The following is a 17,716-nucleotide window of genomic DNA, read 5'->3' on the forward strand; positions in this document are numbered from 1 at the left end:
TCCTTTGACTGACATAAAACTGTTGTAAACACAGCAAACAAGCGTTTCTAGAAATCGTTTTTATTACAATTGGCCTTAAACACTTCTCTACATGAATTGCAGAATGGGTGGCAGGTCCTTTCTTTCATATAAATAATGTTTTCGATAGAGCATCAGGTAGCATTTTTAGAAATGTCTTCTCATTAGTGTTCTTTCACTTCTCAACATGTGCTGCCGAGTGGGTGCCTCTTCCATTCACTGATATATAATACAGTTCTCTATGCAGCCAGCAAATAGCATTCACAGTAACATCTATTTACTTTATTATAGCTATTAAACACTTTTTTATATGATTTGCTGAATAGGTATAAATTCCATTAAATGATATAATACTGTTCTCAAAACAGCAAATAGGGATTGTTACCAGACACAGCTTTATTACAAATACGCTTTTAAATTTCTCTACGTGCATTGCCACATAAGTACCACTACCATTCACTGTTTAAACACTGTTCTCAATGTAGCGTCAAGTAGCACTCTTAGAAACATCTTTATTACAAGTGTTCCTTTTTTTTTTGGATAGCTATTATTGCCTTAGATGCTTCTTTAAAAACTGAAGTATAGTTGATAATGTTGTATGTTTCAGGTGTACAGCAAAGTGGTTCACTTATACATACAGATATATCTATTTTTTCTAGCTTGTTTTCCCTTATAGGTTATTATAAAATATTGAGTGTAGTTCCCTATGTTATACAGTAGGTCCTTGTTGTTTATCCATTTTATATATGCAGTGTGTGTGTAAATGTTAATCCTCAGCTCCTAACTTATCTCTGCCCCTACTTTGGTAACCACAAGTTTGTTTTCTGTGACTATGAGTGGATCTATTTCTGTTTTATATATGTTTCATTTGCATGATTTTTTAGATTCTACATGTGTGTTATCCTACGATATTTGTCCCTGTCTGGCTTACTTCACTTAGTGTGGTAGTCTCTAGGTCCATCCATGTTGCTGCAGATGGCATTCGTTCATTCTTTTTTATGGCTGGGTAATAGCCCATTGTATATATACACATCTTTATTCATCTGTTGATGGATACGTAGGTTGCTTTCATGTTTTGGCTATTGTAAATAGTGCTGCTGTGAACAAATAGGGCACATGCGTATTTTCAAATTATGCTTTTCTCTGGATATATGCACAGGAATGGGATTGCTGGATCATATAATAGTTCTGTTTTTAGTTTTTAAAGGAACCTCCATACTGTCCTCCATAGTGGTATAAGTGTTCTTAAACACACCTCTTCATGCCTTGTAGGTGGAGTCACTCCCATCCACCAGTGTACACTGTTCTCAATAAAGAAAGTAAGTACCATTCTTAGAAACATTTTTTGTGTGTGTGTGCAAATGTTCTCAAATACTTCTCAATGCACTGACTTCTCAGTTCCATTGACTGTTACAACTCTGTGGTCAAAGCTGACAGAAAAAAATGTACTTAGGAACACCTGTATTACAGGTAATCTTAACACTTCACATGCATCACAAAACCTGTTCCATTCACACATATAACACTGTACTCAAAGCAGCAGCAAGTAGTTTCTTAGAAAAATCTTTATTACAAGCATTCCCAAACATTTCTGTACATGCAGTGCAGAATGGGTATAACCTCCATTCACTGATATAATGCTGTTCTCAATGTAGCAGGTGTTAGTGTTCTGAAAAATTTCTTTGAGAAAAGTGTATTTAAACACTTCTGTATATGCATTTTTGATGCCTAGAACTGCCACTCACTGATAGAAACTGTTCTCAATTCAGCAAGCAAATTGCAGTTTTAGAAACATCTGTATTATAATTGTTCTTAATCTCATCTCTCTATGCATTGGAGAAAGGTTATAAGCTTCGTTCACTGATATAACACTGTTCTCAATGCTGCAAGCAAACAGTTCTCAGAGACGTTTTTATTACCAGTGTTCTAGGTGGTGTGGAGCATCTCTTTTTCTCTCCCTTTTAATTAACAACTATTTGGATATCCTTAACCAAACAGAAGTGCCTCTGCACATCGCACTGTACCTGGACATCCAGGAAGTTCTTACATATCAGATCTCAGTCATGGAATCCAAAGGAGTTGGCCAGCCACCGCCACCCCTATGTCCTGGGATTGGGTAAGAAGGGAGCTGGTTAGTACAGAACTAGGTGGTTACTCATGGGCAATAAAGAATTTGAGGAGGGCCAGGGTGGCTCAGATGGTAAAGAATCTGCCTGCAAGGCAGGAGACCCAGGTTTGATCCCTGCATTGAGAAGATCCCTAGAGAAAGGAATGGCAACCCACTCCAGTATTCTTGCCTGGAGAGTTCCATGGACAGAGGAACCTGGTGGGCTACAGTCCATGGGGTCGCAAAGAGTCAGACATGACTGAGCGACTAAAAAAAGTCTGCCTAAGGGGAGATCTGTGTCATGCCATCAGCGTGGGGTAGAGTTTGGATGCAGAGGAAAGGGTAGCACTTGCCAAGGGAGCCTCCTTCCCCGCCGCAAAGATGTGAAAGGCTGGGCTTCCCGCAGCTGCAGCAGCAGCAATGTCTCAGGCAGAGTAGTTTGAAAGCAGCCTCTTGATGGAGGACAGGTAAAGTGGAAATGGTGAGTGACTGCCTGGCTCCTCCTGCTGGGCAGGTTATGCTTCAGTTCAGTTCAGTTCAGTCGCTCAGTCTTGTCTGATTCTTTGTGACCCCATGAATCGCAGAGCCAGGCCTCCCTGTCCATCACCAACTCCCAGAGTTCACTCAGACTCACATCCATTGAGTCAGTGATGCCATCCAGCCATCTCATCCTCTGTCGTCCCCTTCTCCTCCTGCCCTCAAATCCCTCCCAGCATCAGAGTCTTTTCCAATAAGTCAACTCTTCGCATGAGGTGGCCAAAGGACAGGAGCTTCAGCTTTAGCATCATTCCTTCCAAAGAAATCCCAGGGTTGATCTCCTTCAGAATGGAGTGGTTGGATCTCCTTACAGTCCAAGGGACTCTCAAGAGTCTTCTCCAACACCACAGTTCAAAAGCATCAATTCTTCGGTGCTCAGGACCTTATTTCTCTCCAGCGGCACTGGCTTTTCTGAGGCAGGACCTCCATGATGGGGAAGGGAGAAGAAAGGAAGCACTTGATAACATCTGTGGGCTTTAAACATATGCAGGTCCTGCTGGCTGCTTCAGGACTTCAGCAGGACCACCCACACACCTCTGGGGAGTATGCACTGGAAGATCTCCCCGCTGGCCCCGCTGGCGTCTCAAAGCTCCAAGCACTAACCCACCTGTGTCTCCCGCTAGCCCCTGCTCTCAACTCTGCAGCCAGCTCCTCCTGTGTGCTCCCAAATGTGGCAGTGAGAATAGGTTAGATAATCCAAATATTCTCAGAAAGATGGACCAGGGTCCGCAGACAAGTGAGAATCAACAAACTGAAGCTATAGTGCCACCTTCTGGAAGACAGAAGAGAGGTTTCCTGCAGCCAGCGTGGTGAGTTAGAGAACAATGAGGAAACACAGAAGGAAGAATTCTACCCCAAGAGAGAACGAGAGTGGAGCAAGTCTACCCCTTATAAACCTAGGATCCCTGGAGAAGCAACACCAAAGAACAGTACCTCATCAAAGATAACCAGTAAAGAGACTTCAAACGCTAAAGCAGCAATACAGAAACACAAAGAACTTTAAAAGTCGAGGAAATACACCATCACCTAAAGGTATCAACAATTCTCCAAGAGCTGAGCCCAAAGTCCCAGCACCCTCAATCTATCTGATAAAGAATTCAAAATAGCGGTACTGGAGAAATTCAATAAGCTACAAAAAGAATTAAAACAGCTCAGTGGGACTTTCCTGGTGGTGCAGTGGATGAGAACCCACTGGCCAATGCAGGGAACACGAGTTTGATCCCTGGTCCAGGAAGATTTCACATGCTGCGGAGCAACTAAGCCTATGTGCCACAGCTACTGAGCTTGCCCTCTAGAGCCCACAAACCGCAACTGCTGAAGCCCGTGAGCCTAGAGTCTGTGCTCCACAAGAGAACCGCAATGAGAGGGCCACACACTGCAGTGAAGAGGAGCTCTTGCTCGCTGAAACAGAGAAAGCCTGTGCAAAATCAACAGTCCCAGCACAGCCAAAAAATGCTCAGTGGTATTAGGAAAAAGATACATGAACAAAATGAGTTACTTATGAAAGACATTGAAAATATAAAAAAAGGGCCAAACAAAAATTCTGGAGTTGAAGAATTCCGTGAAGTTGAAGAATGAAATAGCATCTGCAGTAAAGCAGAGGGAAGACAGAATACATGACTTAGAAGAAAGGAAGTTTGAAATAAAAGAGTCATACCAGAACAAGGATAAAGAATAAAAATGAGGGGAGGGGGGGCTTCACTGGTGGATTGGTGGCAAAGAATCCCCCTGCCAATGCAGGAGACACAGGTTCAATCCCTGGTCCAGGAAGATCCCACATGCCTCGGAGCCACTAAGCCCGTGCACCATGACTATTGAGACTGTGCCCTAGATCCCAGGATCTGCAACTACTGAGCCCATGTACCACAACTACTGAAGCCCTCACGACCGGGAGCTTGTGCTCCACAATTAGAGAAAGCCCATGCAGAAACAAAGACGCAGCACAGCCAAAATTAAATTATTATTTTTTTATATGAGAGGAGAGAACCTATATGTTCTATGGGATTCAATCTATAGGGAATATATTTGAATAATCATGCATCCAGAAATTTGTAGTTTGTGGGTTCTTTTAGTGTTTTAAATAAATATTCACTCACACACCGAATTTCTATATTCCTTTCCTTGAAGGACCGCCTTTCACAAAATGGATAAGCCAGAGGTCCCCGCAAATGCTAGATCCAAATCTTGGGCTTCAACGTGAACCACCCTTTATAAACACAACCCTTCCTCAATTTAAATACAACTCTTCCTCTGACACGCCTACAAAAACATCTTGGCAATACCAATCAATCGTCATTGAGAAAATACAATCTTATATTATTTTGATTTATTCTGTTTTCCATCTTGCTAGCTAGTCTGCACAGCCCATTATGAACCGGCTCATCCAGTCACTTGTGCATTGAAGAAACAAGCCCTGGATTTGTCGCTCCTTCATCGTTCTCCCACTGACCCAGATTTCCTAAGTCCAAGGTTATTAGCTGCCTAGGAGATGCCTGCTATTTGATAATGATTGTGACGATACTCATCCTGGGCTTTAAAAAAGCCCGGCTTCCAAATTCACTTTTGATGTCTCAAACTCCTCCTCTCTCAGGCCTCTATCCAGAACTAGGAGTGACTGTCTCTCCCCAAACCTACTGGGTGTTTTAAAGATCAGTGAAATTGGTCTATCAAGATTCAACAAAGATGCTTAGAATCTTTAGCTGGAAGTCCTTGCCATTCTGAGAACACAAAGTCACCACAGGATTCTGAAGTAGGAGAACCAGCTGCTATCACAAAGAACCCAACAGTAATTTCCCAGTGTAAATAATATGCTACCATTTCTGTGTATTTTTTTTTTAAGGGACAGAATTCATTTTTGTTTGACTGTGGTTGGACACAGAAGACACTAATTTAAACATTATGCTAGTGAAAGAAGCCAGGCACAATTGATCACGCTGTGCTGTGCTTAGTCGCTCAGTTGTGTCCGACTCTCTGCGACCCCATGGGCTGTAGCTCTGTCCATGGGGATTTTCTGGGCAAGAATACAGGAGCGGGTTGCCATGCCCTCCTCCAGGGAATTTTCCCAGGTCTCCTGCATTGCAGGCGGATTCTTTACCAGCTGAGCTATGGGGGAAGCCCCACAATAGGCCATACTTTGTATGATTCCATTTATATGCAATGTTAAGAGTAGGCAATGTTAACTTATATGCTTATATTGCAAGTAAGTTATATACAATATTAATTTATATGCTTATAAAATGTTAATTTATATGCAATGTTAAGAACTGTGAACTTCTAGATGTTCAAGCTGGATTTAGAAAAGGCAGAGGAACCAGAGGTCAGGTTGCCAACATCCGTTGGATCATTGAAAAAGCAAGGGAGTTCCAGAAAAACCATCTATTTCTGCTTTATTGATTACACCAAAGCCTTTGAGTGTATGGATCACAACAAATTGTGGAAAATTCTGAAAGAGATGGGAATACCAGACCACCTGACCTGCCTCCTGAGAAATCTGTATGCAAGTCAAGAAGCAACAGTTAGAACTGGACATGGAAAAACAGACTGATTCCAAATCGGAAAAGGAGTATGTCAAGGCTGTATAATGTCACCCTGCTTATTTAATTTACATGCAGAATACATCATGCAAAATGCTGAGCTGCATGAAGCACAAGCTGGAATTAAGACCAGGAGAGATATCAATAACCTCAGATATGCAGATAACACCACCCTTATGGCAGAAAGTGAAGAAGAACTAAAAAGCCTCTTGATAAAAGTGAAAAAGGAGAATTAAAAAGTTGACTTAAAACTCAGCATTCAGAAAACTAAGATCATGGCAACCAGTCACATCTCTTCATGGCAAATAGATGGGGAAATGGTGGAAATAGTTATAGACTTTATTTTTGGGTGCTCCAAAATCACTGCAGATGGTGACTGCAGCCATGAAATTAAAAGACACTTACTCCTTGAAAGAAAAGCTCTGACCAACCTAGACAGCATATTAAAAACCAGAGACATTACTTTGACAATAAAGGTCCATCTAGTCAAAGCTATGGTTTTTCCAGTAGTCATGTACGGATGAGAGAGTTGGACTATAAAGAAAGCTGAGTGCCAAAGAATTGATGCTTTTGAACTGTGGTGTTGGAAAAGACTCTTGAGAGTCCCTTGGACTGCAAGGAGATCCAACCAGTCCATCCTAAAGGAAATCAGTCCTGAATATTCAGTGGAAGGAATGATGCTGAAGCTGAAACTCCAATACTTTGGCCACCTGATGCGAAGAACTGACCCATTGGAAAAGACCCTGATGCTGGGAAAGATTGAAGGTGGGAGGACCTACCCCCAGGGGAACACCGTGTAAAATGGCCTGGAACTGACAGGTAAGTCCCCCGTGATTTGGGTTTGCTGCCCGGTAGGGAATAGAATTCACAAGGGGCTTACAGATCTCACCTGTCTTCTACCTGGCCCTACCTGAGCACTCTTATATCATCCTTGTGATCTGTGGTTATACTGCTGCTGCTGCTGCTAAGTCCCGAATTCAACACTAGCTATAGGGACTGGGGATGGGTGGGCAGTATGGTATTGCAGGCTGGGACAAAAGCCACAGGCAGGGTGGTGTTATCTCAGGATGCTGTCATTGCTTGTATTTTGCTTAATGGTCATGATCTCCCCTGTACTGTGCCTATTAAATGTCTTACAGTTCACCCCTAGTCTGAGCAGAGGGATCTGTTTGCAGACTGGGTGGCAGGGGTGACCTTGCTGTGAACTGAGTCTCATTGCTGGGTCAATGGTGAGGTGCTGTTGTCATCCTCCTCTGGACTTCCATGCAAAATTGCCCCGATAAGCATCTGCTTCCAAAGTTTGCTCATATCTTCGTGAATCACTATTAATATTTTTAGCATACTAGGTCTCTTTCTCTTGGTACTCTCTAGCTGCTTTTGTCTGTATTGCATTTTGGTATTTGGTTGCAGTGACCCTCCACCTACCTGACCTCAGAGATATTATGGGAGAGGGATGAGCCAAGATTGTAAGGGTCAGCAAAGCGTATAGTGGTGGAGTGTATGGTCAGGCCACTCAAGATGGCTGTTCTCTTGCTCCCTATACACTCCCTGATTGACCAGGCCCAACTTCACTCACAGGACTATCCAATCCTCCTAATTATAGAGCTTAATCAGTAAATTTTATGTGCCTGATTATGTGCTTGCCCCTTGCCCCAGCCGATGGTTTCCATGGTAACTGATGAGCCAACCTGATGTTCATTCCCCCTATAAATGGCAGCCTCCTTCTCCAGGTAGTGAAAATTATTGCCATGTCTGACCCACCGCTTGCTGTGCATGGTGGGGAGTTCCTTTAGGACCCTTTGCTTCAGATGAGTGAGGTCCCCTGTCCAATAAGTCACTGATGTCTGTTGCTATCTCTAGGTTCTTTTTTCAGTCCTGTGGTTGGGCAATTATGAGGCTTGTAGGCCTCTGGAGTACAGCCCAACACCAGGAAACAGGGAAGGGAGGACTGAAGCATGACTCCTTAATGGGTACAGAGTTACTTTTTCGGATGGTTTGGAACTGGATAAAGGTGGTGGTTGCACAACAATGCAAATGTACTTCATCCCATGGAACCATACACTTTTAGGTGGTTAAAGTGGTAGGGGCTAATTTCAACATCTGTCACCTTCATGACGGAGAAGGCAATGGCACCCCACTCCAGTACTCTTGCCTGGAAAATCCCATGGATGGAGGAGGCTGGTGGGCTGCAGTCCATGGGGTCACGAAGAGTTGGATATGACTGAGCGACTTCACTTTCACTTTTCACTTTCAGGCATTGGAGAAGGAAATGGCAACCCACTCCAGTGTTCTTGCCTGGAGAATCGCAGGGACGGGGGAGCCTGGTGGGCTGCCGTCTATGGGGTCGCACAGAGTCGGACACGACTGAAGCAACTTAGCAGCAGCAGCAGCACCTTCATGACAGCAGATGGGAGAAAATGGGTAGATACAGACAGGAATGAAGGGAAGGTTTTCATCGTGTAGCTGCTTATACTTTTGATTTTTGGAACTTGAAAACCAACTCATCCTTCTCAGCCTGTGTGGATGTCACATCGATTTCAATATTTTGACAAGCTATTTAAATATGAGCACCACTTCCCACTCCAGTGTTCTTGCCTGGAGAATTCCACGGACAGAGGAGCCTGGCGGGCGATAGTCCATGAGGTTGCAAAGAGCTGGACGTGACCGAGCACAATGTGCAAGGCAGAAGACCTGCCAAGTGGAGCTGCCCTGCAATCTTTCTTCCCCACCTCTCTCCCTGGCACACAGAAAAGCAGAGAGTGGGTTCGGCACTGTCTTTCTGTGAATGCAGATTTCACCATTAGAGTCCCATGGCTTTCTCTTTTTTCCCTAACTGTCAAGCTGAAGAGAGACCAGCTTTCCCTGCCTCTCTTCCTGGGCATCATTCTCTCACCAGGCCACCTACCCATCCCCCTTCCTTGCCAAGCATTTTGTTAATTACTTGTGATGGATTCCAGCTTCTCCCACATCCAAAGTATATAGCCCAAGAAGTCTGCTCTTGAGTGGCTGACAAACCCCTGTCCCCTCCCTCCAAGCCTGACTGCCTCCTTCTGAAGGCACTTTTATGGTGGGGGCACCACATGTATACAGCTGTCGGTGGGCTGCCCTTCCTGGTCCTTTGTTCCCCATGGGCTTTCAGCTCAGCTCAGCCCGGTCCTTCCTTTGAAACTATAGCTTCTTCAAAGAACTGTTTTTTACTCCCTTTTTTCAAGGATGAGGTTACCCATTCTGTAATCCAGGCAAGCATCTCAGTTTTAAGTTTTAGTTTCTCCTGGAAATCCTAGTCGAGTTCCCTGATGTGAACAGGAGTCCAAGGTCCCTGGAGATCTTCAACACCTGTAACATCCTCCCTTGCTCTGTGAGCTGCTGAAAACTAGTCCTCCACCTAGGGCAGCACAGTAACAAGGCTAGCTAGGCAGGCAGCAGACTAGAGGTGGGTTAGCATTGGTTGGATAAGTCTCTCATGCCCCCACATGGAACGAATGAGATATGGACTGACTATCTCGCAAAGAAAGGACCATTAAGAGGGTTCTTGACTCTGGCTGCAGTTCCCATACAGGGTACAAGTGGCCACTGCCGTGGGAGCTTTCTATCCATGTGAAGAAATCTGCCACAGGCTCAGGAAGGAGGTACAAGGGTTCGGCAGTGAACACACTTTCTGACATGCTTTTCTGTAGCTGTGCCCTCTTCTCAGCAACTCTGCCGTCTTGCCTAAGTTTTCCTCCTACCTCATGCTGAGCCTAAACTTTCTAGATCCTAAGATAAAGAAAGTGAAAGTGAAGTCACTCAGTCATGTCTGACTCTTTGCCACCCCGTGGACTGTAGCCTACCAGGCTTCTCCATCCATGGGATTCTCCAGGCAAGAATACTGGAGTGGGTTACCATTTCCTTCTCCAGGGGATCTTCCCAACCCAGGGATCGAACCCGGGTCTCCCGCATTGGAGGCAGACGCTTTAACCTCATTCCTGGGCCCTAGTTGCAGCCTCTTGATATCTTATCTCCACTGTTTCTCATTCAGTTCAGTCGCTCAGTCATGTCTGACTCTTTGCGACCTCATGAACTGCAACACGCCAGGCTTCCTTATCCAGCACCAACTCCTGGAGCTTTCTCACATTCATGTCCATTGAGTCAGTGATGTTCTCATTCTTTCAGAGGCCTCTCTAACCTCCATAGAAATATCCCAAATTACCTTTCTGTGAAGGTCAGTTCTGTTGATCAAGATTCAGCAAAGAGATCTTGGGATTTACTTTTTTATGGAAGATACTTCAGCTATGGCTCAGTGTGTTGCTTCTGTCTCTTTAACTCAGCTGTCATCATGTGAAAGCCTCTTTCTCTCCCAGGCGAGAGACTCTCTTTCAGTCACCTGCCTGGGGAGAACACAGGGGTCCCAATCCCCTTCTCCTCAGGTTTCATCAGCCCGAGGTACAGCTCGACTCGTGTTACTTTCTTGCTCATAGCCCTCCTGCAAGGAATGAAGATGATCTGCTTTCCTGTCCCTTCTCTTAAGATGTGGAAACAGAACCCCAGAGACATTGACCTTTTTCTTAAACCAAGGTTGCAGCTCCCTTTAGTGAGGTGCCTGGGGCTGCAGCCAGCCTTCTGCCACTCTCCTGAGCGTCCACCCTCTCTCACCCTGGAGTCTTCCAGGTCCAGCCCCTTCCTGACTCTTGGCCTGGTCTCCCACCATGCTCTTCTGTGCTATCAAATTGCGTGGCTAACTTTCCCCCAACGTTCCTTGTTCTCCTACTTTGTTATTGGGCTCAACCCCAATGCTGCTTCCTCCCAGAATTCTCACACACAAGTGCTCCCTCCTCTGGGGTCCCTTGGCTTCAGGCTGCCTGTCCTAGGACATGAAACTCTCAAGCTGGCATGAACCCTTCCCTTGTAAGTTGTCAGCATCCAGAGGCTGAGTCTTCATCACTGCAGTCTTCCTGGAGCCCAATACCAGCAGTGTTCACACAGTGCAGACCTCTCAAACGTTGTTGTTCAGTCACCAAGTTGTGGCCAACTCTTCATGACCCCATGGAATACAGCACAACAAGCTTCCCTGTCCCTCACCATCTCCCGGAGTTGGCCCAAGTTCATGTCCATTGAGTCAACAATGCCATCTCAATCATAGCTAAATACAAACGAATGAATCTTGGATGCATACTGGAACCAGGAAGTTACAGTGAACTTTGGGAAGTGTGTTCTAATTGCCCACTGTGATTTCCAGACTGTAGTTTGGACTTTGACAGTGGCTTTACCTTTTACCTTGACATGAGTGGGTTCATGGGGACTGAACAGAAAAGTGCAGCCAGAGGGACCCAGAGCTCAACACTGGGAAATCTTTGCCATAAAGGGCCAAATGGTAAATATTTTCAACTTCATGGGTCATACAACTACTGTCAAAATGACTCAACTCTGTTGTTGCAGCATGAAAGCAATGGTGCCCACTACATCAACGAATGTGACTGTGTTCCCACCAATCTTTACAGTCAGTGAACCCCAGATGTGGCCTGCAGGCTGTACATTGCTGACTTAGATGAGGGAACCTGGCCATGTGGCTTAAATTCTGAGTCTGTTTTATCATTTGTTAAAAAGGTTGAATGAAAAGTCCTTGTGTGGAAATGACAAGAGTAAGTGAACTAGGGGAGGTAAAACTCTTAGCACCAAGCCTGCAGCATCTTGCTTGCTTCAGTTCAGTTCAGTTCAGTCGCTCAGTCGTATCTGACTCTTTGAGACCCCCTGAATTGCAGCACACCAGGCCTCCCTGTCCATCACCAACTCCCAGAGTTCACTCAGACTCACGTCCGCTGAGTTGGTGATGCCATGCAGCCATCTCATCCTCTGTTGTCCCCTTCTCCTCCTGCCCCCAACCCCTCCCAGCATCAGAGTCTTTTCCAATGAGTCAACTCTTTGCATGAGGTGTCCAAAGTACTGGAGTTTCAGCTAATCAATAATAATTCATATGGTTAAATGTCAGCCAAAGAGACTTTCCAATGTTAGCAGATCATTTTCATCCCACAACTTAAAAAAAAAAAAAAAAAAAGAAAAGAAAAGCTAGGCTTAAAGCCACTGGAAATTAATAAAAGTAACTTCAGATACCTGAACCTATTCCATCCAGGGCAGTGCTGGCCTCAGGCCTGGCTGGACACAGGTTTTGCACATGTTCTTCCTTCTGCCTGGAATGTCTTGCCCTCCCTTGCTTGCCTGTGCCTGCGGCGAGTCCTTCTCAACCTCCAGGCTTCAGCATATTCTTTCAGGAAGCCTTCCCTGACTTCTCACTTAGAAAATCTTCTCCCTACACAAGCTTTCATTTAAAAAAAAAAAAATTTGGCTGTGCCAGATCTTAGTTGTAGCACACGAGAACTTTTAGTTACGGCATGTGGGATCTAGTTCCCTGCTCAGGGATCGAACCCAGGCCCTCTGTCTTCGGAGCATGAAGTCCTAGCCACTGGACCACCAAGGAAGTTCCTGTCCTATTTTTCAGATTCTACTTGTGATTCTTTTGTGAGGAGCTGTGATTGGAGGGTTGAGTGCAGCCTTCAGAGAAAGGAGTATCTGGGAAAGACGTCAGTGGGGAGTGGCCGGGGTGGGGCAGGAAACCAGGATGGTTCCAGAAGCCCCAGAAGGCGAGGGCAACTGTAAACGGAAGAGTAAGACCGCTGTTCTGTCTTCTCTCTCGCCTGTTTCCTCCCGTCTCCTCTTCCTTCTCCCTCTGCAGTTCCTTCCAGTTAGTACAATGAATGAATGTTTCCATCTTGGATCTCTTGACCAAACACAAAACAAGCTGGATTGTCAATATCAATTGGTAATCACATAGCCCATGACAAAAACAGTTTTCTGGACCAGGTTTAGTAAGGCTGCTCTGAACCCTCTGCTCAACTAGACCTCAACCTTCTGGCTTCCCCATCTGTCTTTCCATTGCCCGGTTTTAGCAAGAATCCTAATAAATTCCTCAACAGCTGATCAGATTCCTTATCCCTCACCCTTCATATCTGATCTTGCCAGCCTGTCTTCGGCAAGAATCATCTCAAGTCAGAGTACTCTCCCCACCCCCAACACTTGATGTTTCCTCTCAGTGATTTTTCATCCACTGACCTGCTCATGGCTATAAATCCCCACTTGCCCACACTCTGTGCAGAACTGAGTCCTGTTCTGTACCGAGGTCTCTCTTCCCATTTTGCAACTGTTCTGAATAAAATCTGCTTCTACTTCTTTACTGTCCAGCTCTGGTCTTCTTTGCTACCCACCCTACTTCCAGTATCAAATAGGGCCAATATTTTTAAACAGTCAAGTTAAGAAGCCCAAATGGGAGAGACTACAGCACTGTATTTTGGTTATTGAATCTGTAACACTTACCTCATGCTAGATGCAGCTGAGCATACAAAAACAGATACCATACTTCCTGGCCTTGAGCAACATTTGATGTGGATAATAAAACAAGAGAACCAGTGGGCCAATATTTATTACAAATTATTTTATGTGGCAAATGAAAGAAAAACTGTAAGGATTCTTTTTTTTTTTTTTCAGATTTAATATATTTGCCTGCTTTACCAACTAAGGTGATGGAGTGATAGAAACAGAGGTAGAAAATGGAGTTTGCCTCCATCTCACAGATTCCAAAATAGTTAAAGCTCACAAAGGCAAGTAGGGAGCAGGAACAAACTGAGAGAAACACTGACATAAGCAAGACTCTTAACACCAACTTAGAAGATGCAACAGGGCCACCAGTGACACGGAAGAGCAGCTGCCTGGGACTCCACTCTGCCTCAAGGTCAGCAGACAGAACTGGACATGAGTCCAGAGGAGCCAAGGGCTGCAGCTACAAACACACGTGGCTCCCCTGGCCATCTCCTCCTGGGTCTCCAGTCTCCTCTCCAGGCAGCCTTCTTAGTTCTCTACCTAAACCAGAAACCTAACCATGCACACCCTCGCCCCCCTGCTTTAAGTAACACCTTTTGGTGCCTCTGCACAGCCTAATAACTCCCCAGCCCTTCACCTGGTCTACAGGGCCCCCACCATCAGCTCTGCCTCCCTGGGACTCCCACTTCCACACTCAGTGCCCCAGGGCACCGGCCAGGCTGTTCCTCACTCCCTTCTGTTCACCCTGCTCCCCGCCACAATGCCCTCTCCTCTGACCTTCACATGGTTGACCTCTTCATCATCAGGACCTAGCATGGACATCTTCCCTGAACCCTTCTCCAGATGGCCAGGAGTACTCTGGACCTCCGGCAATGACTAGTTTATGTGACTTGCTTCCCTCTGGACATTGAGTTTTTGAAGGCAATGGCTACATCTTACTCATTTTTGGGATCCCCAGCACTAGGCATGATCACCCAGTTTGGTGGGACAGGGGTGGGGGGCACGAGGGTGGAAAGCAGGCTTTCCTGGTGGCTCAGATGGTAAAGAATCTGCCTGCAATGTGGGAGACCTGGGTTTGATCCCTGGGTCAGGAAGATCCCCTGGAGGAGAGCATGGCAACCCACTCCAGTGGTCTTGCCTGGAAAATTCCAGGAATACAGGAACCTGGTGGGCTACAGTCTATGGGGTCTCAAAGAGTGAGACATGACTGAGTGACTAAGACTTTTCCAAGGCAGGGAATAGGGGTCAAGGCACTGTTTCTTGGTGATTTAGCGTATGAGTGGGCTTTAAAGGCTGGTTCTGCTGTTTACTATCTGGGTGACTTCAAATAAGGTTTTCAAAGATACTAAGGAAAACATATCTGATAACACTCATCTGGCAGGGCCACTGGGAAGCCTGAGTGAAACCAGGCATCTTAAAGCATTTAGCGCTGCTCAACCAAGGTTGGCTGCTTGTTTTTTTTTCATTCCCATGGGAGCCCCCACTGGAGGCCCCAACATAGCTGGTGACAATAAGCAAATCCTGTTTACCCAAGACATGTTTAATGGTAAGAATAGAGAGAAAGGTCAACTCTCGATAAAGATCAGGCTCCAGTTTTGCTGAGCAGAGCAGCACTGCCCCTTCCCCTCACTGCTTCGAGCAGCAGTGTTTCTGGATCTCTCCTGCGAGCCACAGGCAGTGCAGGATGCGTTTCTTCTCGGCAGCCAGCTCCTCTTCCGAGAACTGGCCCAGGAGTTTCTGGACAAATATATTCTGATCTTTCAGGAAAATATTCTTATTGATGCCTACGTTGGGCATATTCTCCAGGGACCCAGATCTGAAATGGAAGCTTAAACGTCTGTTTCGCTTTAGGCCAGGTGCTTTCTCTTCAATCCAGGTCAGCGGGCTGCAGAGGCAAGAGGCATAGTGTTAAATTCACTGAGGGCACATGGATGCTTGCTGGCACCTGAGCACCCCCTGCTAGATCTTCCTGTGAGCCCATCTCTCCTGCAGCAGCTGCATCCCAACCTCCACCAGCCCCCCAGAAGCCATGGCGACTGTTGGCAACTCTACTGACCAACGGTCCTTTTATTCAGTTTTGCCACCAGGCAGGGGAATCTGTGCAATGATTTTGGTGTGAATATCAGTTCATTATTCAGGACTTTCTACCCTGAGCCCTGAGGATGCAGACCTGAGGTTCTGGAGCAAACTGCTGTTTCCAAGTATATGTGCATTTTTATGGGAAAGAATTCTTAGAGTGCTTTCATCCCATTTCAAAGAGGTCTGTGATCCCCCGCACATGCCAGAAAAGACTAGATACTCTCTGCCTGCTTGCAAAGCATTTGTTTCCATTTTACATGTGCCCCCAGGTCAAGGTCAAGGTCAGCACTCAGAAAAATCTCCAGTCCTAATGGGACATACCCCACTTCTCTAAAGTTTCTCCTTTCTCTGGGTTTACCTCTTCTGTCTTTATAGTAGATAATAACTGTGTTACCTGCTTAATCAGAAACAGAGAAGCCTAATTACGCCTTTGATCTAAAGAAGCTTCACTGAATAATATGACAGCAGAAATACAAAATCTGCTTTAAAAAGTATTCTAAAAACAATACAGCATTGATTTAAAGACTTTTACAAGAAAAAGAAAAAAAATCCATAATTCTTTCACCTAAATAAAAACCTCTTCAGTTTGAGACAATCCTTTCAAGTATTTGTCTATAGTCAAGGCTATGGTTTTTCCTGTGGTCATGTATGGATGTGAGAGTTGGACTGTGCAGAAGGCTGAGCACCAAAGAATTGATGCTTTTGAACTGTGGTGTTGGAGAAGACTCTTGAGAGTCCCTTGGACTGCAAGGAGATCCAACCAGTCCATTCTGAAGGAGATCAGCCCTGGGATTTCTTTGGAAGGAATGATGCTGAAGCTGAAACTCCAGTACTTTGGCCACCTCATGTGAAGAGTTGACTGATTGGAAAAGACTCTGATGCTGGGAGGGGTTGGGGGCAGGAGGAGAAGGGGACGACAGAAGATGAGATGGCTGGATGGCATCACTGACTTGATGGATGTTGAGTTTGAGTGAACTCCGGGAGTTGGTGATGGACAGGGAGGCCTGGTGTGCTGTGATTCATGGGGTCGCAAAGAGTTGGACATGACTGAGTGACTGAACTGAACTGAACTGATATGGTATATAAACCCTAAAGTATAACTAATTTTTGACTGTGTTTATTTAAAAATATCATCCTACAGATACTGCTATCTGCATATCATGGACAACTGATTATATAATTCATTTACTATTTTATTATTGCCAAATATTCAAGCTCTTTCCAATTTTAATTTAATATGGATAGCCTGCATTCAAACTTTTCACACATATACACGTAAGTTTTCCTTCCTTCTTCTGGGAACAAAGTTTCAGGAAGTCTTAAGAGGACTTGCTCTGGCTACTTCTCTTTGCCTTCCCGTCCTTACTTCTCCTACAGGGCTGAGTCAGGGTCAAGGACAAGGCAATCTGGTTGGACGGCTGTGATATGAACAGAGAAAGGGTTCAATCCTGAGCAGGCATCAGGGTCTTGTCTCCCATTACCCTTCCTCGGATTCCTTCCCCCTTCCCCCCAGGGTGCAGGCGGGCAGGTCCAGAATGGGCAGTTTAGACCAGTGTTGCTAATGGACAAAGCGGAACTACCTTTTGTTTGTTCTCCGCCTCTAGAGGGATGGGACATAATAAAGCTAAATATACAGGTATGGGGGGACTTCCCTGGTGGCCCAGTGGTTAAGACTCTGTACTTCCAATGCAGGAGGCATGGGTTAGACCCCTGGTTGGGAAACTCAGGGAACTAAAGTCCTACATGCTGTGAAGCATAAAACAAACAAACAAACAGATATAAGGTATGAGGTTGCAAGAAAGGGGCCCAGACGGATCATTTAAGATTCTTTTGAGTGCTGCAGGGAGCTCAGGGTAAACGAACCCTCCCTTCAGCTTACCGAGACCTACACTAGAGAGTGAGTAAAATGTTTAAGAGAAAAATATGTGAAGTATATAAAGGGGGAACCATGCCAACACCTACACATGCCAGGAAACATCAAGAGAGATGTGGACAGAGAAACTTCCTCCTTTTGTGGTCCCGCCTACTCAAAACTTGGTTATGCTGTTTCCTGTTCATATATATATGTGTATATAAATATATATATATAATTTTT

The 17,716-nt window shown here is 45.2% G+C and overlaps 1 protein-coding gene across 1 annotated transcript in view; it reads right to left on the reverse strand.

Moving 5' to 3' along the window:
- Nucleotides 1-15,061: 15,061 nt before the first annotated feature.
- The window catches only part of BLVRA (biliverdin reductase A), a 51,897-nt gene continuing 49,242 nt past the window's right edge, over nucleotides 15,062-17,716 (reverse strand). The window contains exon 8 of the mRNA XM_069588209.1: nucleotides 15,062-15,427. Coding sequence (XP_069444310.1) covers nucleotides 15,169-15,427 — 259 coding nt within the window. The 3' untranslated portion in view covers nucleotides 15,062-15,168. The remainder of the gene's footprint in view (nucleotides 15,428-17,716) is intronic.

This window comes from Ovis canadensis, chromosome 4 (genome assembly GCF_042477335.2).
Source record: "Ovis canadensis isolate MfBH-ARS-UI-01 breed Bighorn chromosome 4, ARS-UI_OviCan_v2, whole genome shotgun sequence".
In the NCBI taxonomy this organism is placed as follows: Eukaryota; Metazoa; Chordata; class Mammalia; order Artiodactyla; family Bovidae; genus Ovis; species Ovis canadensis.